The 27624-nt window shown below is 47.1% G+C and overlaps 1 protein-coding gene across 6 annotated transcripts in view; it reads left to right on the forward strand.

The window, feature by feature from the left end:
- The window catches only part of kansl1b (KAT8 regulatory NSL complex subunit 1b), a 49750-nt gene extending 25243 nt beyond the window's left edge, over positions 1–24507 (forward strand). For 3 of the 6 annotated variants that reach the window (XM_036553256.1, XM_036553257.1, XM_036553255.1), the window contains 13 exons: positions 16370–16511; positions 16881–16976; positions 17926–18038; positions 18265–18472; positions 19003–19168; positions 19732–19920; positions 20505–20693; positions 21105–21259; positions 21858–21979; positions 22665–22722; positions 23051–23163; positions 23320–23554; positions 24253–24507. In XM_036553256.1, coding sequence (XP_036409149.1) covers positions 16370–16511; positions 16881–16976; positions 17926–18038; positions 18265–18472; positions 19003–19168; positions 19732–19920; positions 20505–20693; positions 21105–21259; positions 21858–21979; positions 22665–22722; positions 23051–23163; positions 23320–23554; positions 24253–24471 — 2005 coding nt within the window. In that variant the 3' untranslated portion in view covers positions 24472–24507. The remainder of the gene's footprint in view (positions 1–16369; positions 16512–16880; positions 16977–17925; positions 18039–18264; positions 18473–19002; positions 19169–19731; positions 19921–20504; positions 20694–21104; positions 21260–21857; positions 21980–22664; positions 22723–23050; positions 23164–23319; positions 23555–24252) is intronic. The other 3 variants (XM_036553259.1, XM_036553258.1, XM_036553260.1) reach the window with 3 other exon arrangements.
- Positions 24508–27624: the final 3117 nt, after the last annotated feature.

Below are 27624 nucleotides of genomic sequence, written 5' to 3' on the forward strand. Positions count from 1 at the left end.
GCTCCTGGCTTGACCAGACTTTTTTGCAGGTAACTTTGCAGCTTTGTCTCAGTGGTTTGCCATTCACTCTGTCCTGCATAGTGATATGTTGTAGGCTTTTCCAGGGATTTGTGAGGAACTGGTAAGTCAGAGGGCAACGGTCGATTGCCGACTTATTGTAAACAGAAACCAATACGAACTTGTGAAGTGGTGTAAGACACCAGTAGGAACTTGTGAAGTGGTGTAATATGCCTATTTATGTACCTTATATGGACAAAGGTCAATTGGAAAGATTGGAGTAGCCTAATAAGAAAACAAGCACTGTGCAGTTGTTGAAATGGGGCCAAAAATGATACACTCTTCTCCTTTAAAGGGCACCCATTCTTCACGTATAATAAGTTTAAAATATATGGGATGTGACAGTGATTACATGTAAAATAATTTCTGGGGCCTTTATTATTTTAAAAAAATAACATGTAGCATTGAACTGTCTGGCATTGAGCTACCAAGGCTGTCTTCTGGCAGTGTTGATAAATGTCCTTGACTCAGTCCATTGTCTGTGTCAGTCTCCAAATTGCTTCCTAACCCCTGCAGCACTACCAGTTCAAACCAAGACAAAGCACTTATTTGACATGATACACAATAATATATTTACAGTACAAAACATATGCAGGCACAACAGGTACATTTGTAAAAAATAATGCTACTTTGAACTAGGTAGCTGTCACAGCTAATTCCTTTAATCATAATTAAGGCTAATAATTCATTTCATAGTGTCTGTATTCAAGTGGCATTTAGCAGCTCTGCTGGTCCATTCTCATTTGTCCAATTTAAGGACAATACTGCTAAACTCGACTCGCAGTACTCCTGAGGTCCAGGTGCCATTTGGGGCTAGCGTGCAGAGAGCAGTCAACAGTCTTTCTCAGTGTCGGCCCTGTACCTACAGCAGCGGACCACCCTCAAGCTCCTCGGCTTACTGCGCAACAGCATGTGTCCCTGGCAGCTCCCACGCTGTTTGCCCCATAATTAAGACTTCTATGTGTGCGGTAGGGGTGGGGTCTGTCGAATCTCAGCGCTCCCAGTGGCAGGGGCTGGGTCCCGTCTGGCACAGGTCTGATGGGTAATGAGATTACAAGAGGGAGAGGGTGGGGCCGGTCCAGAAAGGTAGGGCTGTTTGGCTCACCCGATTTAAGCAGCACGAATGTGGCTGCGGTTGGTGTTTGTGAGATGCAAGCTTCAGTGATGGTTCTGTGAGCCTTGATGGCGTAGCCTGGTGAAAAGGAAAGCTGTTTTTGCACCATCCCCCCTCCACCCCTGATTTAGGAATTTCCAGTTGTCTCACCATGACTTCCTGTGCAGGAGTGCCTCTCCACAGCAAATGAAGTCCTTTGATACCAACTGCCACTATTCTTGACACTATTAGTCCCACGTTGCACAGGGACGCCCCCAAGCAGAGGATAGGCATGGCATATGACCGATGCATGATGAGTTCCAGGGTGCCAAGAACAGTGTGACCAAATAGGAAAGCTGTTCTGTAAATCTGGACACACCCATCTCTGCTCATCAGACCCTTTTCCCCTGTCATTTTCCAGGATGCCTCTCTGATCTCAGTGGATCCTTTAGTCTTGTCTCAGCAGTGAGATTCTTACTCACCTGAGCACAAATCAGCTAAGCTGTCAAATTTTGCTTAGTATAGCACCTTCTGCGATGTATTTGCTGTGTAATTTGCCCAGCAACAGAAAAAAAACATAAAAGAAATGGGAAGTACCCAACATCCAGCCCTGCCCTCTAGCTTTGACTCAGAAAGCAGAGGTGCACCTTTTGCCCCACAGTCCAACCAGCTGGATCCGCTTGTCAGCTGAGCTGTACAGATTTCATGTCTGATTTGCACACTTTTTGCATGCATCCTCTCTATGGCGGAGGGGGGAACTGCAGCTGTCTGGATAGTCTGCTTAGTCCTCTGGAGCCTGCCGGAGAAGTCGTTACCTGCCTCCACTCGGTTTGATCGGTTGGCTTGACTTTGGGTGGACTCAATGTGAAGAGTGCAAGTGTAGAGTAGCTGGCATGCAGTCATACACACAGGTTTAGCATCTTAATGTTTACACAATCGTTGGCTCAAATTCCCAGTTTTCTTTCGGAGGTACTGTTTGGTTTTTAGGTGCACCAAACATGACACTGAACCCACCTCCTCAGGTAAACATTAAGTCATTGCAGTGGGTAACAATACAGATTCCTGAGCCTTTGAAGAAGGCAGCTGCAGGAGCTGTTGTAGAGCAGAATCAGGCAGTGAGAGTCCATGCACAATTAGGACTCTGGGTAGGGTTTGTTTGTAGAGAGGAGGCCTGGGTGTTTTGTAGGATGTGATGTTGGAGGCACTGAAATAGACAGGTACCTGGGTGCTCTGGGTTCCTGGTGCAGTGCTGTGTAAATACGCTGGTGACCTTAGCTGCAGACCCTACAGAGCAAGTGAAGGGGGGCGCGCACACACACACACACACACACAGAAAGCTGTTTATGCCCCACTCCTGAGGCATGACTCACTGCTCTCTCAGATCTTTGTCTGTGTCTCATTTTCCAGTTTGATGGGTCTTTTTGGAGCACCTGATTGTGATTGATGTTCTTTTTACAGGGTTTCAAATGTAAGAGATCCTTAAAAAAAACAATAAGGTGTTAAAGGGTTCAACAGAAAATGGCATTTTAAATGACCGCGTCATGTTTTCCTATCCCGAGGCACACAACAAATTTCAGCCACAACAAGGCTGTGTCTTGGGAGGCCATTTCCCCACCGCCCCTGGTAATGTTTCTAATTTGAATTCCCTCTATGAGAGTTCAGTAGCGTGAGAGCCCTGGCTGCCATGTGCACCGGTCCCTCCCCTGTTAAATAATGTATGGCGGAGTGCGGATAACTGTGTGTCAGATGGCGCAGACTGCAGGTGAAATGGAGTACTCTAATGTGCTGTTTGGCCTCAGTGCAGCCCCGGTGTCTTTGACACATTGCCTGAGGGAAACCATCTTGTCCGGTGCCCATAGCACACCAATCATCTATTTATGTGCTTTTCTTATGTAAATTTGTCACGCGTCTGGTATGGTATGTTCCAAATACATACCGGATTGGACGTGTTTTTGACTTGGTTTTGTCTGAATTTGGGCGAAAACGATTTACATCAAGCGTTGCTCACGTGCTCGTTCCCTGATTACAAGGCCCGTTTATCTGCCTGACGTTTTGTAGGCAGTAATTCCAGAATGCTTCTCAAGTCCTCTCCTGTTTCGGCTCTATGTGTGTGGCTGTGAGGGAAGGCTGCGGCTGCCAATCTTTGATGTTGTCTCTTTGATCCCTCTCCCATCTGTTGTGCAGAAGCCCAGTCACCTCCCCGCGCTGAAGTCGCCGGGCTGCAAGTGGCTCGCCGCCAAGTGACATCACTGCTGTCTCCTGGCTAATAAGACGCATTCAGACGTAACGTGGGCTGGAGTTTGTTTTCTGGCGGAATATTAATCTTTTGTTATTTGTGCCTTTGCTTAGGCAAGACACTGGAATGGGTTTTGCACTGCTTATGTGTGATTTGCCATGACACCTACAAGACAAGCGTGTTAAAGATAGAATGTGGGAAACAGTCCCAATTTTAGGTTGTGCAGAAAAAAAAAACACCTTTCAGGGGTTGCAAGAGATGAGAATATTACAGGTGTAGGTGAAATCAGCATTTGACTGGTCCATTGCTGCTCTGTGCAAATTGTTAGCACTCAGAGGCAGGTCATCAGACTGTGCAGTGATTAGGCTGAATTTTGTCTGCAGATAGAGTACAAGAAAGGACGGGAATTTATTATAATCAAGTTACTGTGGTGAGGGAAATTCACCCGTCTTTGAAAGTATGAAAGCCGTGACTATTTGAATACAGAGTACAATTTGAGTAATCAGACACTTTTGTGTATATTGGAACAATGATCTACTGAAGGTGAAATCCTGTTTTATTCATATTTAAGAGGGATCTCTATTTCCTTCAGCTGTTTTTAAAGGTGGTTTTAGTTTTAGTTTTGGTGTGAATTTCACCTTCTGTGAAGCAGTTGGGGAATTTTTGTAATATGTGTTGGGAACACATACTAATGTAAATGTTCAGTGCTGGTTGTGCTGACACTTCTGCCTTTTAAAACCTTCTGCAAAGGTGACAGCTGGAGCAAGTGTATTTACAGGGCTGGACGCTTGCTTTGAAATGGGGTTGCCCAGTTGGAGAGCCAGTCAGTAGGTTTTGGTTGCCAGAATGGACGATGGTTGCCGTGTTTTTTACATTGTGTTTTGACCCCCACTATGCTGTATTGCTTATGAATGCAGCAGTTAGCGGGTTTTTGGGGGGGTTTAAGGAGAACAGGAGGAGATGATATTTTACCGTTGGTTTTTTCTGAAATGGTGAGGGAGGCTAATGTCATAAAAGCTGCCTTTGAAAGGCAATGAGAGGAGAAATAGTTTAATTTAAAGAGGACTTTTTTTAAACATACACGTGTTCATTTAATATGTATTTGTAACAGCTCTTATAGTGAACAGAGCGTCTTACGACTGGGAAAGGTTTGGACAGCGCTGCAGTTGTGCACTCAAACTCAGCTGTGTGGGCTGTGAAGTAAAGGAGTGTTTTGAAATTTGCTTTTAAATCGGTTGATTCTTTTGTGGAATTTATGTTTTGCAGAGAAATCAGATTAAAATCATTTTAAAACGGATGCTGTCATAATTCATTGCTTATCAGCTGGTTTCAGAATTCTATTAAAAACTCAAAGCAGCTCATTCCAGGTTCTCTGAGGCACTGAAGGGTCACTTGTTTGACATCCACATCAAAAAGCCGGCCTGTTGTTTCGGAGGTGGGTGGGCCGAAGACCCCTCACATTGCAAGGTAGACTGTGCATAGCAGTATTATGGGTGGGGTATATGCATGGTATCGGCTTTCATCCTTTTCAAGCCAAATAGCTGGCCTGCTTGTTGCTGCATTGGTAAGCAGCACTGATACTAGCATTGTGCCTAATTGGTATTTTAACGATTAGTTTGCTAGCAAATAAAGCGCCTTGCCTTGAGCTGCTCTTCCTTTCCTCCACCCATGTTTTGGTGGTACAAAACATAAACACTGTGATTTCATCAGAGTGAGCAGCTTGCTTTCATCAGCCGAGCTGCACTTCACATCTGAGGCATCGTCACACTTATTGCAAGTCGTATAGTACGCCTTCAGATACAACAGAATGTGCTATAGGATAGGCCAACTCTTACAGATAAAATCTTTTGCCCTAACAGTTTCCGGCATGGTGTGCAGTAGCAGGGCTTTGAGTGCAGGAATCAACATCCTCTTAATAGACCTTCAGTCATAATCTCCTCATTACATTTATTCCACTATTGGTTTAATATCAATGTTACATAACCTACCAGATGAAAGCTGTCAAAATCCCAGTATAATTTTGTTCTCAATCGGCTGCCTTTCACATTTGCATGCAAATTAAAAACTGGGTTTACGGACCCCCTACTAAATGCCAGGTTAATTCCAAATTAAGCACCAGGAAAATTTGGCAGCCGTGAACGCGGGGTGGCGATACCAGTTTCCTGCCCTAACATTCCCGGTAGAGTCCCTAAGAGCTCTCTTCCCCCATGGGAGGAGCGTAGCCCGCTGTGTCTCCGCCCCTTTTGGCCGTTTCCAGGTGCTGCGTGCCAGGTGTCACACGCTGAGACCCACGGCACTCTGACTGGACTCTCTCATGGCCTGTGAAAGCTGTGTGTCTGTGAGCGTGTTCTTTTTTCAGTGAGGGAAATGCAGAAACAAGAGCCTTTAGATGGTACATGAAGGAGGCCACTGTCAGCCAGTGCTGTCTCATCTGCATTTGCCCTGTGCCAGGTTAGTCTGTCTCTGCTGAAAGACACTGAAGCCGTGATATTTCTCAAAATCCCCATCTTGACTAACTCTGGAGGCAGACTGATTTGTCAGCCATTGGGAATATGCACATGGGTGGAGCGCAGTCTGAATGCAGTAGCATGTTGGGGCTGTTAGCAGCCCCGGTGTTCTTGCTTGACCCAGTGTATTGTGCAATCTCCAGCACGGGATGTTTATAGTACGTAATTTCCCCTGCTCCCCACCCCCCCGCCCCACATCTGGATTTGTTTAATAGCGCTGCGTCCCTCCTCCGAATTCTGCACCCACACCCGTTGCATAACCTCCATTTTTTTTACGTAATGTCTCCACATTCCAGCCTTACTTAACCCCATTCACTCGCAGCAAGGAGCAGGCCTTGCCCCTCTGGCCTGGCCCCTTGTCTGGTGCAGTGCCTGGCCTCCCAGCAAACCGCCTGGCAGCATCATTCTGCCTCTGTTCACTTTGCTTGGAAATATCAACATATCCCAGAAGAGGTGGCCACAAGGCTTTTTACCCTGCCTACTACACCCGTGTTGTCTTGGCCCAGGTACGGCCCCCACGGAACCTGAATAAATACAGTCCCTCATGTCTTTTCTCAGTGACTTGACATTCATTTTGGAAAGCGAGTTCTCTAAAGCTGCTGAGACTCTTGAAGGACCAAAGCATTTTAGGCCCAAAATGAGAGAATCTTTCAAGGCAGCAGATAGGAAGACTGGAAGATAGAACTTGTTGAACTGTTCACGAAACAACACCTGTTATTTGTTAGCCGATAGGCATCAATCTTTTAAGTTTTGTATCAGAAGAAGAAATTGACATATCAAGCTGTGCTGATGTGTGTTGATGGCTACCTTTGTTTTTTCTAAAAAGGAAAAAAATCCACTTTTCAGAATGCCTAATTTCAAATTTTGTATTTTTCACCGCATTTTTCAAACCACTTTTTGACCATACTTAAATTCATAATAATGCGCAAAGATTCCATAGGGAGACATTGTCCACTATCACCTCAAAATTAAAACAAGGAACTCTAGTCAAACAGTAGCTGACAGTCTCATAATTGCCTTCTCAACACTGATGGGGGCAGGGTTTTTAAGGAAGTGGAGGCACTACATTGCGATTGCACTGTCACATCTTTTTGGTGTGGTCAGCCCATCAGCCATTCAGGAAATTAAAGCGAATCTCATTTTGCATGCATTCTTAACCTCCTGTGAAACATGGTAATGGCATCAGTGATGGCTGAGCATTGAGGTTGCATGCCAAGCCAGTAACAGACCGCATGAGTTAATTTGCGCTTCCTCTGTAGTGTAGCTAAATAAGAACCAATATGCTCACCCCCGCCATTATTGCTTAAAGTTACAGAACGGTGTTCACTATTGAATTCACATCGTTGTAGTTGTTTTGGTGCACTTGAATTTTAAAGGGCAGTATGTTTCTGAAACCCTTAATCCCACTCAAGTGGAAATTGTGTTTCCGAAGGTCAGTTTGCTCAATGATGCCTTGGTCACAGTTCACTAGGCGCCCTATATTTGTGTGCTACCCATTTCAGAACCCCTCATAGCGCAAAGTAAAGAGTTTGCCTCATTTTATGTATCCTGTTTTTCCCTCAGCAGAAAAAAAACTTGTAAATATAGTGTAAGAAAAAGTACTGAAGACACATTAATGCTTTTAAAGCAATGGCAATACAAAGGAGTATTGTCACTGGAGTTTTGGCTGTACAATATTATTTTGGAATGGAAAAGTTAACTCAGTAACTTTGTAATCAGGATTTATATATATATATATATATATATATATATATGTGTGTGTATATATATATATATATATATATATATATGTGTAAATATATATATATATATATATGTGTGTGTATATATATATATATATATATATATATATATATATATATATATATATATATAATCTGTATAAATGTATGTATATATATATATATATATATATATATATATATATATATATATATATAAACTACTTTATAGGCCATGTGTTGTGGAGCTAAGACGTAGCTTTTGAACTGTTCAGAGGCTTTGTCTGGAGTTGCAGACCTAACCAGCTATGCTACAGTTTCAGTAATACTGCATTCGTTTTCCATGAAGACTTCGGTGGGTCTAATTGTGTTTCTGTGCTGCTCAGATCTTTTTGTTGGCTGACATTTGAGAATGTTCTTGAATAGAGTAGTAACTCGTGTTAAGAGCCACGTGGATGCGTATGTTTAACTGTTGAGATGCAGTGTCAGTTTCCTTATCGCCCGCCCCCTCTGCTCAGGCACGATGGCACTTTGTTCCCCTCTTGGGCGTGCCATGGTGTCGGCCAACCCGCACAGACCTGTGGGGATGTGGGGATGTGTTGATGAAAAGAAGGGGGGATGGGCCCTCTCTGCCCCTGAGAGGAATGTCCCGGGCCTGTTTTGGCGGGTGCCAAAACGGCGGCGGCCGCGGCTGAGTGTCCCGGGAGGGAATCGGGCCCGTTATCAGGGGGCCCAGCCTGACCCTATCTGGCTGCGCACCCCATCCAGCCCCTCGATAAGGGTCCTCTCCAGCACATGGCGGGGGCTATCTCCCAGGCCAGGGCCCGCCGCTGCTCATTGGTTCATGTGGCGCTTGAAGAGGAGTGACACTGTGGAAATGTGCTGACAGAGAGAAATGTGGCGGGAGTAGTAGTGCTTTGTGCTCAGGAGGGGGGTGGGGTGCAGGCCTTTGTGTGCGTGGGTCTGTGTGTGTGTGTGTGTGTGTGTTGTGTGTAAGGGGCTTCAGTGCATGCCAGCTGAATTTGCAGTCGCCGTTTAACCGGCTCGACTTCGCGTCTTAGTTTAGCGTGCGTAATTGAGTGCGGTGGCGTTGAATGCACTGTTTGAGGAGAAGCCGTGTTGAAAACGTCGGAAAATTACCAGCTACTCCGCTGAAAGCAGACAAAGCTCTCAGCCACAGTGCAAGCTGTTAATTTTTCAGCATGAAATGGCAAAAGTTGAAAGCTACCTTTTGAAAGAGGTTGACTGTACAGTTTGCTGTATTTATTTAGTCAGTTCCCCAGAGGGGCCTGCTCTCTTGAAGTAATAGGCTATAATACGTGAATGCTTCAGACAGTTACAGGGCATAGTTTTGGCCAAACTATCAGCTGGTGGGTGTGTGGGGCTGTTAAAGACTGAGCGCCTGCTCCCTTTGTGTATGGCTGTTTTGTTTTCCGACTGCTGAAATCAAATGAATATCATCCTTCGCATGTTTGTAAACTTTGTCGTGGTTAAAGAATTAGACACGACTGGCCTTGGACAATGCTACCGCCAGCTTTCTAAGATAATGCCACGATAGACAGATGTATGTAAATAAACGGTGTTGAGAAAATTGACTGCCACATAAACCGGGGTATCGAAGTAGAAGCTTTAAAAATCCATTTTCCCTGCCCACTCATGCGATGACTGAGATTTCTTCTTGGCATTACTGTTGTAGTAAGGCATTATTACTCCATGTTTGACCAGCCCTGAAGTAGTCTGACATTGTCTGTCTTCATTTTAGAGGGAGAGATGTCCTGATGAGGGACAAGGAGAACTGGGCTCAGAAATGAGTGGTGGATTGCCATTTATTCCTTTTATTTCACAACAGTAGTAAGGCCTATACCAAATCTCAGGCACAAGAAGTCTCCCACTATGGCTGGACACTGGAACTGGCAACATTTGATTGAATCGTAGGCACCAGTGGTACGGCTTTGCTGCTCTACAGATGGGTATGAATCTGATCTTGAATACTCAGGGTGACAGTTGATGTTTTTGTCTGTACATTTGAGTAACAGAAGTCATAAGTGCAAAACTAGTTGTAGTTGTAAAGATGCCTTTGTGTCGCTACAGAAGTGCTTCAGCTCAGTACAGCAGTCAATTCAGAGAATGTTGTCAAGCGTGGGAGCAGCAAGTGTTTGGGCACATTTTTTAGCAAAGTAATCCCCAGCACTGCATTCGCAGGGAAGGTGTGCACCTGTGTGCGAGGGTGAAATGGAGTTGTCTCCTCGGTTATGAAAGGATTCTGTTGCAAAAGGGAGGGTCTGGGTGCACTTCATAAGGAAGCGCAGGCCACAGGGCTGGGCTTTGGGGCGGCTGTGGGCTTTTTTTTTTCCCGTTTTCCGTACAGCAGAATCTGTCTTTGTCTCCCTTTGTTTCTAAGAGGAAGTGGGTGAAGGCTCTGCCCACAGTTCCTCTCTCTCCCTCCCACCCCCCCCTCCCCCCCTCCTCCTTTCACCCACACTCAACTTCTCACACTCTCTCACTCGCTCTACTTTTCTGCGTCTCTCCCTCTCCTCCCTCCCTCTCTCTCTCTGTTTCTCTCACGCTCTCACTCGCTCCACTTCTCGCTCCCGCTCTCTCACACTTTCTCTCTCCAGCTGGGCTCTGCTCTACATGGGGGTCATGTGACACAGGGGGGCGGGGTGTCGGTTCTCATGACATTAAATTCTTTGTTCTCCAGACCAAGCCCATTGAGGGCCTGTGTTTGTAAGAGAGCAGGATGGAGAGAGCGGCTGTCTTGACGCCTTCCACCGTAATGCATGTCACATATTCTCTGCTGATGTACAGATTTGTACATTTTAAAAATATAGGTTTTTAAATCCACACTTTTATATTATTCATCTGATTGTTTTCATCTTGCTGGGCTAAATGTGACTTTTCTTCACTAAAGATTCTTAAAGCAATGTTGGTTTCATTTGTCAGTTTGTGTATGTATAATTTATGTATGTTTTATGCATGTATATTTTTTCTGGCTCTCGGTCCATGCATTTTACCTCATGGGAGATGATCTTTAGTGGGTGTGTGTGGCAGTGTGTCTAAAAAATACATCCCGGTTGTTTTGATTAATTACGTGTTGAACCAAAGCAGCTGGTTTAAATCAAGTTAACATAAAGTAAAGCCTCCTTTATTACGGTGATCCACACGGTGGAGGGAGCAGAGGTTCCCACAGAGGGCAGCACGGTGCAGGGCCCTGCTGCTCCCACAGGCTTTCCCACCTCCAGCCCCTCCTCCTCTTCCTCCCCCCGCTCCGAGCGGAGGTGCGTGAGAGTGACTCATTCCCAGGTGGGCGGACCGGAGCGCTCCCGTCAAGGTTAACCCGCGCTCTCCGCTCTCCCCTGCAGCAGCCCCCAAGGGGAGCCGGCAGGGCCTCGCCGCAGAGAGTCCCGCATACTCCGCCTCTAGCGCCGCGTCCCTCCCTGCTAAGCTCGGGTCGGGACTCCGGTGTGCCGGAAGGGTTTTGGCGCTCGGCGCGGGTGAGGTGAGCTAGCGTGCCAGTGTTCACTAGCTCTGCGTGGGACAGAGCGAAGCGCTAACAATACAAAGCTGAGGCTCTCCGTGGCAGCGCTGGTATGCGAGGGCCAGCAGTGTAGCATAGCGGTTAAGGAGCAGGACTCATAACCGAAAGGTTGCTGGTTCGATTCCCCGCTGGGACACTGCTGCTGTACCCTTGGGCAAGGTACTTAACCCACGATTGCCTTAGTAAATATCCAGCTGTATAAATGGATAATATTGTAAAAAAAAAAAAAAAAAAAAACTGTAACCGAGGTAAGTTGCTCTGGATAAGAGCATCTGCTAAATGATGTACAATAATGTATTGTGATAATGTAATGTAAAAGGAGAGCCCGGCCCTCTGTGTGAGCGAGTCTCAGCTGGCACTCGGAGCCGGGGAGGTGAAGAGCTGGAAACAGCCCTGTGGAAATTAACCCACGACTCCTCCTCTGAGTGTCAAAGCAAATACCTCACAGCCACAGCACGTCGTCTTCCTGAATCACATTTCACTTCCCTGCAAGGTGCGAGCAGGGCGAGGTAGCCTTTTGTACCGTCTGCCTTTCTGCGTACGCTAGCTCTGAGCTGTAAGCAAATAACCAGATTTTTTTTTTTAACCTGCATTGTTCTGAAAGAAACTGAGCTCAGTGTTACCTGGCTCTTGTTTGCAGGGCAGCCTCCTTTGTTCAGATGGCTGCCCTCTGTTCCTGTGTGAGAGGGGGTGCTGAACAGCGGGGAGAGCAGGGCTTGTTTCACAGTTGTCTTGGTTTCGACGCTGTAGCCTACAAATCTCTGTGCAGCGCCATTCTCTCCCCCCCAGCTTGCCTGGATGAATGAGGTATTGCAACGCAGACTCATCCTCCCACCTCCCCACCCCCCCCTCTCCCTTGTTGAAATAAAGGCCTCCTACTTTCCCTGCCCTGGTGGAGCGTTTTTTAATTGAGAAGGGAGGGGGGGAAATAGGTTGCAAAACGTGATTCTGGAGTAAAGGGAGGGACCTCTGTCCTGGTTTGTGTGCTGTAGTTGGAGAGGCAGGGTTCACATTATTAGGTCTGCACCGCGCTGCTCATGTTTTTTGTCTTCGGAGAGCACCCCCTGTGGGTGCAGATGTCTATGGAGAACGCACTGTGTGTGTGTGAGATCCCCTAGCTTGTGTGAAAGTTGGTTTTATATTAAATACCAGATATTTGAGAAAGGTGTATAAATATGAACTGGCTATGCAGCTGTGCTCAGTGTTGTGGCTGTGTTCACTTAGTTCAGCTGGGAGGAAGATTTGTTTAAGTCATTCACAGTGAATTTGTAACAAGCTACAACATCACTGTGTAACTTATGTGTAAAAATAAGAAGTACCTTTAATCCACCAGAGCAGTTTTAAACATCATTGTGAGAATTTGTGCCCAACTCCCTTTCTGTGTAGTGGTATGCTAAGAAATATGTATTGAAGATGGAAAATGAATAATATTTATGACTTGTGCACTGTTTTTGGCTCTCTGTCATGAATATTGATGAGACTACTAGTGTACCTCTTTCTTGCTTACAAACATTTAATGAATTTCTATCAAAGTGATCTATGTTTGAACTCATGGTCGAATATTTGGATTCATCCCTACCTTGTATAGGGAAGTAGTCTCAACTCCTTGTGCTGAATTTCCAGAAACCTCTGGATTTCAAGCAGCTTTCACTCAGCATCTGACTGACACCAGGAACAGCAGGTGATTGACAAGCTCATCTGATCAGTGGCCGCAGTTCTTTAAGACCCGGATAGGGATGAGAATCAGAAGCAGTCGGGTCTTCGCTGGATGTTATGGGTTATAGAGCGCTGAGAGGCGGCATATTGTGTGCACGTGTGGCACTGTAATTGTGCTTAAACATGTCACTGCGAGGGGGAAGGCTTGTTTACGTGTGTGTGTGTTTTTGTCTGCCCCCGCATCGTTGGGTCTGTATGTGATTGTTCACCGCTGTTTTTGTCTGCGGGCGGATGTGTTCAGTTGTGTCCAGTGTCTGCCCGCTCGACCAGACGCCTACCCCCACTTCCACAGCGTTGGCGTGACGTGAGCCAGTCGGATGCGATTTCTCTGTTTTCGGCGCTGCTGGCGGCCAGAGGTGCCGCTGGGGCACATTGAAAGAGCCCCTGCTGTTTGGTTCCAGGATCAAGGGCCTCTGCTTTAGAGCGTACGGGACTGTGTTTCTGATCATGCGTCACAGCTCATAAACACTGGCCTTAGGCATGCGTTGATCATGCTGTTCTCTGAATGAGCTCTTTGGGCAGGTGTCTGGTGGGGCTTCAGACCTGTTTAAGTCAATGAAACACACCTCTTGTCTCACGTACACGTTTGCTTTTTATTGGGATTAATACAGCTTTTCTTGCCTTTTTGCACCTTAATACAGTGTTAAACAAACTCATTATGATACCCAAGACCTGTCCAAGTCTGCTAAGGTTATTCCTGCACTGGACAAACATGCAATACAGCTGTTAATGTGACTTAATTTTGTAATCCACCTTAGTTGTGAGTTTGCTTGTATACAGGTAAGCAACACATCTGAAGATGCATGCAGTAGAACTGAACTTGCAGGTAAAATAAAATAACACTACAAAGGGGACTTCCAGTGTTTATGACCAGCAAAAACGGTGTGCGTGTGTTGTGGTCCATTCCTACCAGTAGCCTTAAGCATCTTTTGCGACAATTTGCAGGTGTGTTAAAATGGCACGCATATTGTGTTCAGTTTTCTGGGGCGTCAGTCAGTAACCTGCACATAGTTTCAACTCCAGGCTCAACATGCACTTTGAGCGGCGGCCCAGCAGTCTAACGAGATGCACATTGGAGGCCTGAGCATGCGTGTTCAGTCAGGGAGCCAGTGAATAAGCGCATGAGTCTCGCTCCATTGCCGCAGTTCAGGGAAATGGAGTCACTTCGGTACAGCCCCTTTCACAGGGCTCTCAACCAAACCAAAGGGGAAAAAAACTTCTCTTTTATACAAATCTCAAAGGGCCTTGGCAAGCTCTGTCTGTGACATGAACTGACTAAGCCTTGTGTAGCTGGGGGCAGGGCGCACAGAAGAGAGGTCGTTGTTGATGTCGTTTCTTGTGCAAGAGCTGACTATGATGATAGAATGTGAGGATAAGGCATAATCAGACAAAAGCCAAGTAGTTCACAAGCCAGCCTGCTACATAGTGCTACTAAGCATGGCTCAGTGCCATGTGTTAATTGGCTAAAGGTGAGGGTCAGCTATAGGAATGGACAGTGCTGTGTGTGTGTGTGTGTGTGTGTGTGTGAGTGTGTGTGTGTGTGTGTGTGGGTGTGTGTGAGTGTGTGAGTGTGTGAGTGTGTGAGTGTGTGAGAGAGAGAGAGGTTCCAGCTCAGCCCCTTTCCTCAGACCATCACATTAGCCCAGTCAGGGCGGGATTTCTCTGGGTCAGCTGTTGTGAATGTTGCAATGTCTCAGCAACCTTGTTTGTCACTGACCAGCGTAATATCTCTTGTGGGGTTGGGGGGGCAATGTGGTTTGCTGTTAATCAAATGTTCACTTCTGTTATGTCTTCATAATCTCAGTCTGTTGTGAACATGTTCATATTAGTATATCTTTAGAAATGATTGCCATGACTGTGTTCACCAGTGATCTTTCACGGAAATGACTCGCTCCATCATACTGACGACTTATATTACTGGCCTCCTGAAACAGAAACATTAGCTGGTAATATTGTAGTAGAAGCTGTAGGTCAGTTTGCCAGCTGCATTGAAATCCTTTGGTAGTATTTAGTCAGCCAGATGAGGTGTGGCAGAGATGGATGTAGCAGTCGGCCAGTGAGCATCACAAGCTTGCACACCCACACGTTTGGATACACACTCCAGACCCTTCCATGCTGCCACAGACGCACACACTGCTGTTCTCCGATGCACATGGACTCTTGGTACGAACACGCACGTACATACAGGGTTACTTTTACACAGTGACAGCCCCTCAGTCGCACAAGTGTGAGCGCACACAACACACCTTTAGGTAGTTTCTACCTGTGCAGTACTTTATATTGCACCAAATATGTGAACTGTGGATGTTCTTGAGTGTGGGAAACAGGGACTTCAAATATTTATAAGCAAAAAAAAAAAAAATCATTTTGAGATTTGAGCTTTTGCCTCAGTTGATTTGGCTAATCCAATTAGCATTCCAGTGAATTTCACAGATAAGATTTTCATTAATGTAGTATTTATCATGGTGGTTTAAAGTTGTTACTATTAGTAATTGTTAAATGACTCTTAAGATCATTTAAACTGATTCATGGTCTTCCAATGAGCAGACAGAAGTAGGCAACCGGAGAGGTCAGGTGAGCTGTAAAGGACAGTGTTCTACTTCTGAACTTGGTGCTGCTGTCTATTTATTGTCTTGTGTATTAATTCACTTGTATTGGATGCAGCGCCATGGGTCCCAGGGAAAAGTTATTTCAATCCTACTGTATACTGCATATGGATGGGCTGACAATAAAACCTCTCTGGCTCTGACTCTGACTCTGCTGCCAGCTCAAATTGTACTGCCCCTCATGAAATACACAGCACTCCAGATCATCCTGGACAGTATGCAGATCTGTGTCAGAGGCATAACGGCAGTCATAGCCTGGGACTGTAAGAAACGATAGCTTGTTCTCTTAGCAATGTGCTAATTTCAAACAGTAGTCACAAATCTGAGATTAGATGTAGTAATGTTACACAGACGAATACAACAAAATTGCATTATTAGAAAAGGCACCGTTTTGATATGACACAACAAGCATACTAAGAGCTGCTATGGTGTCAGCTGGTCTTGTTTCAGTCTGTGATCTAATTCATGAATTTGCTTATTAAATATGGCAGGTTGTTTTGGTAAAGGTATCTCTGGAATTACGCCGTCATGTAATCATGGTATCAGTTATAACTGTTGGCCCATCTGTTGTGAAATTTGTGGGAAAAGCTTTGCATGGACTCCATTGCACAGAGAGCAGCGCTGTTGCATGTTTGTGATTAGGCTGAGGTTAACCCATGCACAGGGACATAGTGGTGATGTGCCATTATTATTACTGTTTATTTTTTTCAATACTCAGGGAGATCCCAGATAACACACTTGTCCTTTTACATACATGGAGACTCTTTGTCTGAGACCGTGTCCTTCTCACTGACACGCACACACACACACACACACAGATGCATACAGGAGCGTGCTCAGAGGGTTCCTGGAAGAGTGACGCTGAGGGCCTCGCCTCCTGTTTCTGTCTCTGCAGATGGAGAAGGGCGGAAGGTCGATACGCCTTGGAGAGGGCCTCCATCATCAGCCACTGGAACTGGCTCCAGGCCCACATCTCCGACCTGGAGTACCGCATCCGGCAGCAGACCGACATCTTCCGGCAGATCCGCTCCAACAAGGTCAGAACTGGGGCACAGGTCAGCGGTGTGGCGGAGGGAGGAGGTGGAGCACGAGAGCGACTTGACATCACACCACACATTACTCTGACACCTTAAAAAAAAAGTGGGGGAAAAACAGGCTATTCAAGTTCTTCAGCCTATTCTAGCCAAGCGATTATCATCCAGCTCTCTATCTTTCCGTGCTCCTCAACTCCCAGCAGAGTTGCGTCAGACACGGTTCATTTCATTTACTGGGTGAAAAGATGAATTAGATTCCAATTTGTGGTGTTATCTGCAGCACTCTAACATCCTGATCGTATCCCCCTGATGTCAGTGCAGGTCTAACAAAAGAACAGTGATTGATTGCTCATGTCTTATTCACCTCTGCAGGGCTTGATAGTACTGGGAGACTCCGCCCCCTGTGAGGTGTCCTTGGAGGATGGGGCAGAGGTGAAGGCGGAGCCCGTCATCTGTCAGGTCTCACAGGTAGGGAGCGGCAGCCTACTGGTGGAAGCACCTTGTGCAGGAGCTTAAAAAGATAAATTTCAACAATCTACTTTGAGCTGTTGTGGCGAGGCCAGTGAAGGTGTTCCTGCAGTGAAAGCTCTGAACACAAGCTCGCTTCTATGTAACACAGTAGTGCTTTCTTTACTTAAACCTTTATGAGAGTTTCTCTGGCAACCAGTTACAGCCTCTTGTAAGCTGACATCCTCACCTCTTGTGTAAAAGGACAGAACAGGTTTGGCGGTGGTGGTGGTTGGATCAAGGCGTTTGCCAGTTTAAACCTTGAGCTGAATGAACGGGAGGGTATGATTGATGTGAAGGTCAGTCTTGATAATGTGATGAACATTAGGCCGTCAGCATTCACCTTCATTTACCTCCTGGAGATGAGAGATCAGCAGGACATTTGCAGGGACTGCAGAAACCGCCCTGTGGGTCTGAGTGACCTCTTAGAAGAAAAGCTGACCTTTTTGCTTTCTTAGTTGACTCCATGCCGTTGTGATTAGCAAGTTGCAATGTGTCATTTAAAAATGAATCACTGTTGAATAACAGACCTCCAAGAACTCCTTTGAGTACAGTTTTAAGGCTTGAGGTTTTTAGAGGTAGGTGGGAAATGCGTTTGAAAGAGTCTGACAAACACATCTGCCAATGTCACTCGCTGGATGACACCCAGGCACTGTGCCCGTGGCAGAAGGGGGGGGGGGAGCCGACAGACCTGCCCACAGAATCAAACAGTCAGTGAGGAGGCGGGGTGTCCAGCAGACACTGGAACAGTGGTGGCCTTTGTCTGCCTTGCCAAGCGGCGTTGACCTTTTTATCCGTCCAGCGCAGTGGAGGAATTCACTGCGCCGTTGGACCGTTGTGCCTGGCCCCGCTCTGTGAACGGTGCGGTGAAGGGCGTGGCCCGCTCTGACCCTCCGCTGTCTTTTCGCAGGAGCGCGGCTCAGACGGGGCGGAGGGTTCGGGGGTCGCCCGTAACCCCTCCGCCGACCCGGGCCTGTGGAAAGGCTGGGCGCCAGGGAGGCCGCTGAATGGGGTCCTAAACAGGTACGGCTTCGCTTCTGTCTCTGAGCGAGTGACCTTCGTCCCGTTCAGGAAGTGCACTATCAAAGACCTTTGCTTCACGGTTTGAGTGACGACTAGCGGATGGTAAATAATTAGAAGGGAGGCCGCCGGGGTGGTGCCTCAGGGGACACAGCGGCACGTTCACTGAGAATGCTGGAGGTGCTTTTGCCTGGGTTTGCCTGCGTCGTGACTGCTGGCTCCTCCTCAGCCTACGTCCGGGCCGCGCTGACGGGGGTTCGCCGGAGAGCTCGGACATGGAGGAACAGCTCGGCAGGAAGCAGCAGCAGCAGCAGCGGCCGCCGCTCGCCCCCTCGCCGCCGGACGGCACCTGCGTGGCAGCCCGCACGCGCCCCATCCTCAGCTGCAAGAAGCGCAGACTCGTCCGGCCCAGCACGGTGGCGCACCTCAACCGCAAGGTAAGCCACACCCTGAGTGCACTGAGTGCTGCTATTACTGTGTTAAGGAAACTTAAAAGTAAAACTTCCCTCTTAAAGTGTTGTTTCTTTCCATGTGTTAAAATAGGAGACAGAGTCCTAAGAGTATATCAAGATTAGATTTTGAGAACAGTATCTCCCAGTATTATTTGCAGATTATATATAGTATGTGCAGGTTGGGACTGGTATTTTTGTGTATACAAATAAGCATGTTCAGAAGGGAGAACCAGTGTCCTCAGTCAGAATTTTCAGGTGATCCCAGGTGACCGCCAGGCAGCAGTGTTGCATAGTGGTAAGGAGCAGGCCTCGTAACGGAAAGGTTGGCTGGTTCAGTTCTCCACTGGTGCACTGCTCTTGGGCAAGGTCCTTAACCCACAGTTGTCTCAGTAAATATTCTGCTGTGTTAAATGGATAATATGTTAAAAAAAATGGAACCGATGTACGTCACTCTAGCTGAGAGCATCTGTTAAATGCCAGTAATGTAATGTGTTCCCAATCTCTTCTGTCTCTAGGTGCAGAGAATGGCTGGACCTCGCTGTAGCTGCGATGTCAACCCCATGTGTTTCACGTGCAGTAGTCGCACCGCGCCCTGCGGAGAGTTTCAGTTTGAGCGCCCCCTACTGGAACGGCTCTCTCAGTTTGATCCCTGTGTCCATCCCATCCTCTCCTTTACTGATGGTAAGCTCTTCCAAGGACATGTTACACTAGCCCTTAGACTAGTGCTCTGCGACCTGTCATGTTTTAGAAGAAATGTTTTTTAGGGGCTGGCCCTCTCTTTATCTAGAAAACTGTTTTAATGTAAAGAGGAAAGCATAAATAACCAGGAAAGTTTTGTGTGTGTGTGTGTGTGTGTGTGTGTGTGTGTGTGTGTACACATACCAGTTTGAAGGCTCCAATAATGTAAACTGTTCCTCAGGCTGGTTTTGTATTTGCTGATCTTTAGTTTACTTTTGGCTGGTGTTTAATACTTTACACCAATATGCCAAATAGAATACAACATAGAAAGATTATCCTGACAAGGAACTGGAAGATGGTGTCATCTGAAGCGAGTCTTCTACTCCCAAAGGATTTTTGCCTTTTTATGAACTGTGAAAAGAACACCATCTGGTGGACAGAAAGGGAAGTTCACTGCAATGTGTGAAGCCTGCAGGTTCACAGGCACCGCTGCGAGCAGCCCTAGGAAAAGCATTTCAATAACAGAAGTGGCCAGTTGGCTGACTCTGCGCTCCCTCTTTCCACAGATGTGTCCATGACCCTGCATTTCCAGCGGCTGTTGAAGTCTCACTGGCAGAACCGACCCCTGGAGAGGATCAAACCTATCAAGAAGCTCTCCCTTAAACACAAGATCCCCCTCAGCGGCCGGCTCCCAGACTCCTCGTCCTCCTCCAAAGACAAACACAAGCTGACCAACTCACTCATCACAGCAGTCAGTGAGTAGCGCACACACACACACTTAAATCCTGTGAGAGCCAGTATTGCAAATGCGCGCAGCCTCTCAAGATTGGTCAGTATCATAGCATCAGGAACAGCTTTCTGCAAAGTCCATATTGTAACACTTCTGACCATTCTTGGCTCCTCAAAACACCAGAATTCACAGCTCTAACCTTAATTCTGCTTCAGTGATTATTGAGCTTGAAGTAGCAGTAGGATATTATTGACAGCTTTGTTCACCCCCAAAACCTGTTCAGAAGAACATATGGTAAGACAAGACACTCACCCAATCGGGGAAGGAAATGGCACTTTAATGATGGGAACAATGGCACTGCAAAAGAGGAAGAGTAGGAGGAGGAGGGTCTCACCAGCTTTGGGCTGCCCCCGCGTCTCTGCTCATGTACGGCTGTCTTATCCAGCCAAGTCGCTCGCTTTGATTGCAGCTGTGTAGCCGCTCGTAACAGCCACAACACGCCGATGTTTCGATTCGCCGCAACGGTTGCTCAACGTTGGCACCTCTGCTGCGACGTGCCGCACAGCAGTGACAAACATAAGGTGACCGTCGCTCTGTCTCCCCCCGCAGGACTCTCGCACCAAAAGATGCGCCCGGACAAGCTGCACCGGCAGCAGCAGCTGGACAGCCTGCTGAGCGCGTCCAAGCTGGAGGCCCGTCCCCTCTGCAAGGAGCGCAGCCGCACCCTCTCGCACGGGGGCTACGACAAGGGCCACGGCCGCAAGAGGCCCCGGGAGCACTCCCTGGAGAGGAGCGACTGTGAGTACCGCGGGGACGCCCTGCCGTTCACTCCGGCAGCTCCACGCTGACCGCGACCGTAGAATGTAGGCTTAGGGTGCATCGCTGTTCAGGTACCTGAATTTGTGGCATGCAGCTTGGGAAACCTTGGGAGTAATGAGTGGTAGTGGAGCATAGTGGTAAGGTGTTAAGGGCTTGTAACCAAAAGGCTGCCAATTCGATTTCCAGCTGGGGCAGTGCTGACGTACCCTTGGGTAAGGTACTTAACCCACAATTGTAAATATCCAGCTGTATAAATGGATAGCATGTAAAGATTGTAACACATGTCACCCTGGATACTACCATCTGCTAAATGACAGTGTCATGGAAAAAAAGAGGCTTCTGGTGTTAGTTGTCGTTAATTTGACTGCTGACCCCTCTCCCCCTCTGCAGCCGCCCCTAAGCTGTACCCGGACGCCTGCAGCCCCTGCTCATCCTCCGCCAGCCTGCACACCCCCACCCACAGCCCCCTGATGAGGCAGCTGTCCACGTCATCAGAGAGCTCCACCCCCTATGCCCTCAACAGCCAAAGCTCCACCAGCACCCCGGTGCGTAGCCGCCCGTCACCCAGGGAGGGGCACACTGCCGTCCCTCACCGCCAGGTCCTCCGTACAGGAACACTGCCTCTCACGTCCCACAGGCATTAAACAGAACACATCCATGCTGTAGAGCTCTGTGTGTGTGCTGTTTGAAGCTGTAGCTATGTGAGTGGGCTGGCATCAATGGTGCTGCATGATGGGGAAGGTTTTGATCATAAAATGTTTGGGTGAAGCTGGTTAGAATTTGTCACATGTGTGCATGTATAATTTGGTATGGGTAGCTGAATATATATATATATATGTTCACGTATATTTGTGGTGTGTGTGTATATATATATATATATATATATATATATATATATGTATATATATATATATATAATCATTTTATCATAAAACTACATAGAGTTTTGCACTAACATGAATGGAATAAGTGACTATAGAATAAGTGACTAACCCTCTGGTAGCTCATATGTGCTACACTGACTTTGGCTTTATCACCAAAAGTATGTGAGGGTATGCCTCATTGTGGGTTTTGTAATTAGTCAGATATATAGATATATAGCCAGATATATAGTGACCAAGTCTCCTTGCCCCCCACCCCCAGCAGCCCATTCGGAGGCGAAGAGGGGAAAGCTCCTTTGACATCAACAACATTGTGATCCCCATGTCGGTGGCCGCCACCACGCGCGTGGAGAAGCTGCAGTACAAAGAGATCCTGACGCCCAGGTAACGGATCCGGGGTTCACGGCCCTCTGCTGCGTCGCACCGCACTGCGCGCGTCCACTGATGAAGCATGCTAGCTGGTCTGTTGGATTTAAACATTTCACCACCAGTGCAGTTTGCACCGTGCGTTTTGAGAGTATGCTCGAGAAATACTGACAAATACAAAATGCCATTCTGGTAAAACGCGTGGCTGTTAAAACACCAAGGACAAGTTTTATTGTATGTATTGAAATATTTAAAACTTTCATCTGTTTAATCCAAACCATTTAAAATGGATCAGTTCCTCAGCAGTAATGCGTATTTCATCTGATGCCTTTACCTACCTGAGCATTATATCCCCAAATTGGATCTGTTTGAACCATATAATTAAACCCACGAGGCTGCCAGAATTCACCTACTCAAAGCAAAGTCCACTTGGCCTAAATTGCAGTGGGTGAGAAGGTTAGCCAACCTAAATTTTGCATACAAGTTTTCAAATGTGAAATTTATGTGTTTTATAAAGTGGTGATTTGTATGTACAGTTATATTTATATGCCTAATAGATAGGCAGTTGGTGTGTGAACGTTTGTACTCATTGACGTGCTGTAATGAAGCTGTTGGAATGCTGTGGGAAGCCCTGCAGTACGTCCCCAACTGACCTGACAGCAGAGGTCTAAACACAGCGTGTCTCTTGTGCTTTTGCCCTCAGTTGGCGGGAGGTTGACATTTGTGCAGAGCCAATCACTGAGGAGGATAACAATGTGGAGGTACGTCCCCCCCCCCTCTCTCCCCGAGGCAGTGTTCGACTAATTTAAATTTCGTCTTATTCAAGTAACACTGAATTGTTTCCCCAGTGACCCCATTTCATGTGTCATAACTCTTCGAGCTGTGAAGTTTAGTAATACTCCATCCCAGTATGTCAGTTGCTCTCAACACACCAGTGTAATGGCAGGGTGTCACATTGTGCTTCCCACGAAGAGCCAGTCGTGGTAGGAGGCTGAAGCGCGGTCTCTGTGTATGGCCTCGTAAAGCTGTCTGCGCCGCGCGTTTAGTGACGGTGCTGATCGCTGGCTGTTCGTCTGTCTGTACACGCAGATCGAGGACCTGTCGGACGCGGCCTTCTCCCAGCTGCACCTGCCCTACGAGGAGCAGGAGCGCTCGCGGTGGAGCTGGACCGCCAGCGCCATGGCCAAGAGGAGGGGCAGCCGGTGAGTAGCGGCACAGTGCGCTGAGCACTGTCCCTAAACGATGCTTACAGGTCGCCGAGATTCCTTTTGGGAATCATTTGGAGATTAAGCCCTTTGCCCCCCACCCCGCGCCCAACCCAACCCATTTTACCAGACTGAGCGTTCATCCTCCCGCAGGTCGTACAAGTCTCTGGACGGGCGGACCACCCCCCTGATGGGGGGCACCAACCCGTCCACGCCCCAGCCGTCGTCCCCGGACACGGTGCACTTCCACCTGCTGCAGGACTACGGCCCCGTGGCCTCGCCCTGCAGCCCCGCCAGCCCCGACCTGTCCAACCCCCACACGCCCCACCGGCTGCAGCCCAGCGAGGACACCCGCTGCTCCACGCCTGACTTCACCTTCGAGGAGCTGGTACGCTCTCGCCGCCAAAAGCCCACACATCCACTCTCATTCACTCCATGCCTGCCTTCAGAGTTCAGTCACTGCATGCCAGCTCATACATTACACAAAGGCAAATGCTCAATGCAGAATGTTGCCGCCTTCAGACAGCCTACAAACATGCAACCTCATTGGGTGTGGCCCAGATAGCAAGGACATGCCAGACACTTCCATGCCAGTAAACATCCCAGGTGTGGCTTAGTGCCAAGCATTCGGTGTAAGCGGATGTGTCCATAGCACTGAAAGAAACTGCATTACTTTGGGAACCACATCACATTCTTCAAAAAAATGGAAGCACGGGTTCAGAGTTGGACCTGAAGCCCGATTCATATTCATATCATTGTAACTGCAAACGGGCAGGGTGTCTGTGGAGCCAGCACTATAAATCAAAAGAACCTCCTTCTGTTTAACCTGCTTTCTTTGTGAAATGTGTGTAATGCTGACAACTGCTTTTAAAATACCGTTCTTCTCGCGTCTGTACCTTCCGTACCGTTCAAATAAATTGTAAGCAAGAAGCTGTGTCTACTCCAGGCGCACACAGTGTGCTGTCACTGTCCCGGGTTCATCGAGTTCAGCAGGTGCTCCGTTTAAGGTGTACACAGTCAGTGCGCCGTCACTGTCCCGGGTTCAGCAGGGTGTTCACATCGTGCTTCTCTCTTTCGCCCCTACGGGTTCCCCAGCCGGTGCAGCCGTGGGAGCGCAGGACCTTCCCGCTGGAGTGCGACCCGGCGCCGGAGCCCGACAGCCAGGCCAGCCCCGCGGGAGAGCGGGGTGCCCGGGCGCCGCGCCGCGTGTCCGTCAGCAAGCCGGACAACGGACCACCCTCGCCCGCCCCGGACGACTGCTGCAAGCAGAAAGCCTGCACGCCGCTCAGACCCGCGCACCGGTGAACAACGCAGACGGACTCCAACCCCTCCCCCCCTCCCCCCACCCTGACATTAAAGAAACAAAACTTAATGAAAACAAAAAGATTAAAAAAAAAAGTCCTGTTGTTTGATATTCAAACATCAGTCAGTTTTTTCACAGTTTTTAGTGAACATACAGAATATAGAAACCCTTTTTAACTTGTTTTTGTCACAAGAAAAACAAACCTTAAAAGAACGAAAAAAAGGAAAAAAAAAAAGCAAACCATTACATGATTAGTTTGAAGGCTAAACAATGACCATTTTACTCAGTGTCTTTGTTATGTTAGAAGTACACTTATAGCGCACTATGTAGGGGGATTTGGCTTACTGGCTGGGAAAGGGCCGTTTTCTACTGAACAGCTGCATTTTGGCCCCGTGCGAGTTTAGAGTGGAGTGACAAAATGCGAAAACCAAAAAAGAGTGAACCTCCCCTTTCCCTTGGTCCCATACCTGTGCTGCTGTTTCCTTTTTAAGAGAACCCGTTCACCCGTCCTGCTCTACCACACATCGTGTAGTGCAGGGTCCTGCATGGCAACCCATTCCTCTGTGCAGATGCCACGTCAGCAGCCCCTCATGCGCATCATTTCCTGTAGCACTCGGCCGTCTCCCCTCTCAGCATTTTCTGATTACCCCCATGTAGAATATGCCGGGGTGTGGTCACGCCACTGTTTGAGTCACTGCGTGGGAGAGCGGTGGCTACCGAGCACTTGCCATGCAGGGAAAGCCTTCATGCATAAGCGTGTCACTGTGAGAAGTCAGAGAGTCGTCTGCGTGTATTGCTTTTGAACTGGAAGGCAGTAAAGTCCGCAAAGCACTGTCTCCAACAGATGAGTCATGTTTGCCCAATCCATGAAAAAAGGAAGTGGCCGAGATTGTTACCTCCTCTGGTAGGATGTAGCTCGCTCATCACAGTGAAGAAGAAAGATGCAAAAGTGCAGGCGATGAATCAGACGGTCAGCAGCGCTGCAGATCGGTCGCGCTGCTCGTCGGCGAGGGGGCTTTTAATCCTTTCCCTCAGAAGGAGCATGGAGCTTTCTCATGACATCGCTGTCTTTTTTTCCCTTTTTGTTGCAGCGTTTTGCTTCATTCCTGGTTAGATTAGATAACAGATAAAAACTCGAGTGTTCTCTTCAAAAGGAAGCCAGCATTTCATGTTTAGCACTTCAGTACTGACTGGCACCCAGACATCAGGGTAGTTTTAAGGGAAGTTTTCCTTCACTGAGTGTTCTTTGACTCCAGCTTCAATGGTGGTATTTTTTGCGGTCCATTGCAATTGCAAGTCTGCGTAGCTGTGCAGCTTGTCTGGTTGTCAGCTTACATCGTGTTCTCAATCCAGCAAGGCCTATTCACATATTCAAATAGCACTATTTCCATCTTCATTTGCAAATCACTATGCAATCCGGATTTTGTTTAATATATATGAACATAATAAGTCGTTGGCAATATTTACACCTTAGTTGTGATTTTCATGCAATCCTGTATCACTGTATTGTTTCCTGGAGCTACACAACACAATTTACAGCATACCCCGTTTGATTGTGGCAGCAATTACAACAGAACCAGGTTGCGAAATTGTTTTGTAAATAGCATCATTAAAACCATTGTCATGTCAAAAACGAGTTCTGGGGTTACGTTTTTGAAAACCATTGTATGTTTAAAAAAAAAAAAAAAAAATGAAATCACTCCACTGTAAACTGAAGAAAAGCCAGAAGAGGGAAGAGGCGGCGCTTGTAAAGCCGTTTTCAGACGAGGGAGGGAGACCTGCAGAGAGCAATGAGGCTCTGCTTCCCCTTTCCCAGCACTTGCCTTTGTCCTACACATGAAACCACGCGATTGTATATAAATCTCATATTGTACTCATTAACCATGTCTGTGGGGTAGGGGGGCTTTTTCTTTCCTACTTGGGTTATAATCAACAGTGGCAATGGAAGAGGCTTTTAACTCGTCAGGGGTTTTTTTTTTTAACCCCTCCCTCCTTCTGAATCCACATCCCCTCTTCACCTGTCCCTCCAACCTGTGTCTCCCGGTCAGCTTGCTCAACGCAGTGGCAGCCAAGGGAACCTGCTTGGACGCGCTAAAGGCAAGCAGTCATGGCCTCACGTCCTGCTGAGCTTTGAGTTACTGTTAAGCCATTGGTCTGCTGCGTGGCTGCCTCATCCAAGTCATGTGTGAACACAAGTCCACTGGGTCTGGTTGACTTTCAGGCCCCACATCCCATAATTCAGATTTTACTGGGGAAAGGAGGGGGTATAGTTTTCTGGGAAATCAGTGTCCAGTGATTTTTCACCCAACCTCAACCTATAGTCTCAATGAAATATTTAAGGTGGAGAGGGCGAAGAGACAGATGTCAAATTTGTTTGCGCTTGTGGAAATTATCCAGGGACCATCAATGGCCATGCCTCTATGTTGTTCTCCATTAGTCCATTTAAGATCGCCCTTTGGCAAATGAAATCAGAAGACCTACTGCTAGACAGATGCCATCAGATGTATAGGGGTTTGATTAGTGTTGAAAAGATGGTATTGTGTTGTGGGGGGTTATTTTCATACTTCTAATTTCCAATGTGATGAAAGGGAGCAGATGAAAGTGGTACATCCTTTAGCATGTATTAGTTTGTACAAAAAGTATATTTTGTAAATACCTTGTTTGATTCTTAACTGTATTTGATGTTCAGGCTGTAGCTGTCCTGATTGTATAGGGAGAAGACACGCGTACATAATATTTAACACTTTTCTTTATGCAGAGGCAAAAATGTTTATGAATGATCGGCAAATCTTATGGGCAAGCAACATTGCTTCTCAAATTAAAAATGAATTATATTGTAACACGTGTTCTCTTGTTTTTGTCTGGTGTTTTCATGTGAGACTTTGATTCCTTTTTTCTGGAGAGGGTTTTTCTTATCTCAATAATTAGACTTTTCTTTAAGTGTGCTTAAAGCTCATTATGAAAGGTGGGTAGAAATTAAGTTGCTGTAAGTTGTCACTTCAAGTGAAGGACAAACGGCTCCCAAACTGCAAGTGATTTATGGTGGATGTACAGTAACACATTTACATTTGGAATAGGTTTACACCCTGTAGTGTTCTGTATGTCACCTCTGTTCAACGCTCTCAGTCCGAAAAAGGAGCCAAGAGAAAGTGTGT

The sequence above is a fragment of the Megalops cyprinoides genome, chromosome 19 (genome assembly GCF_013368585.1).
Source record: "Megalops cyprinoides isolate fMegCyp1 chromosome 19, fMegCyp1.pri, whole genome shotgun sequence".
NCBI classification, from domain to species: domain Eukaryota; kingdom Metazoa; phylum Chordata; class Actinopteri; order Elopiformes; family Megalopidae; genus Megalops; species Megalops cyprinoides.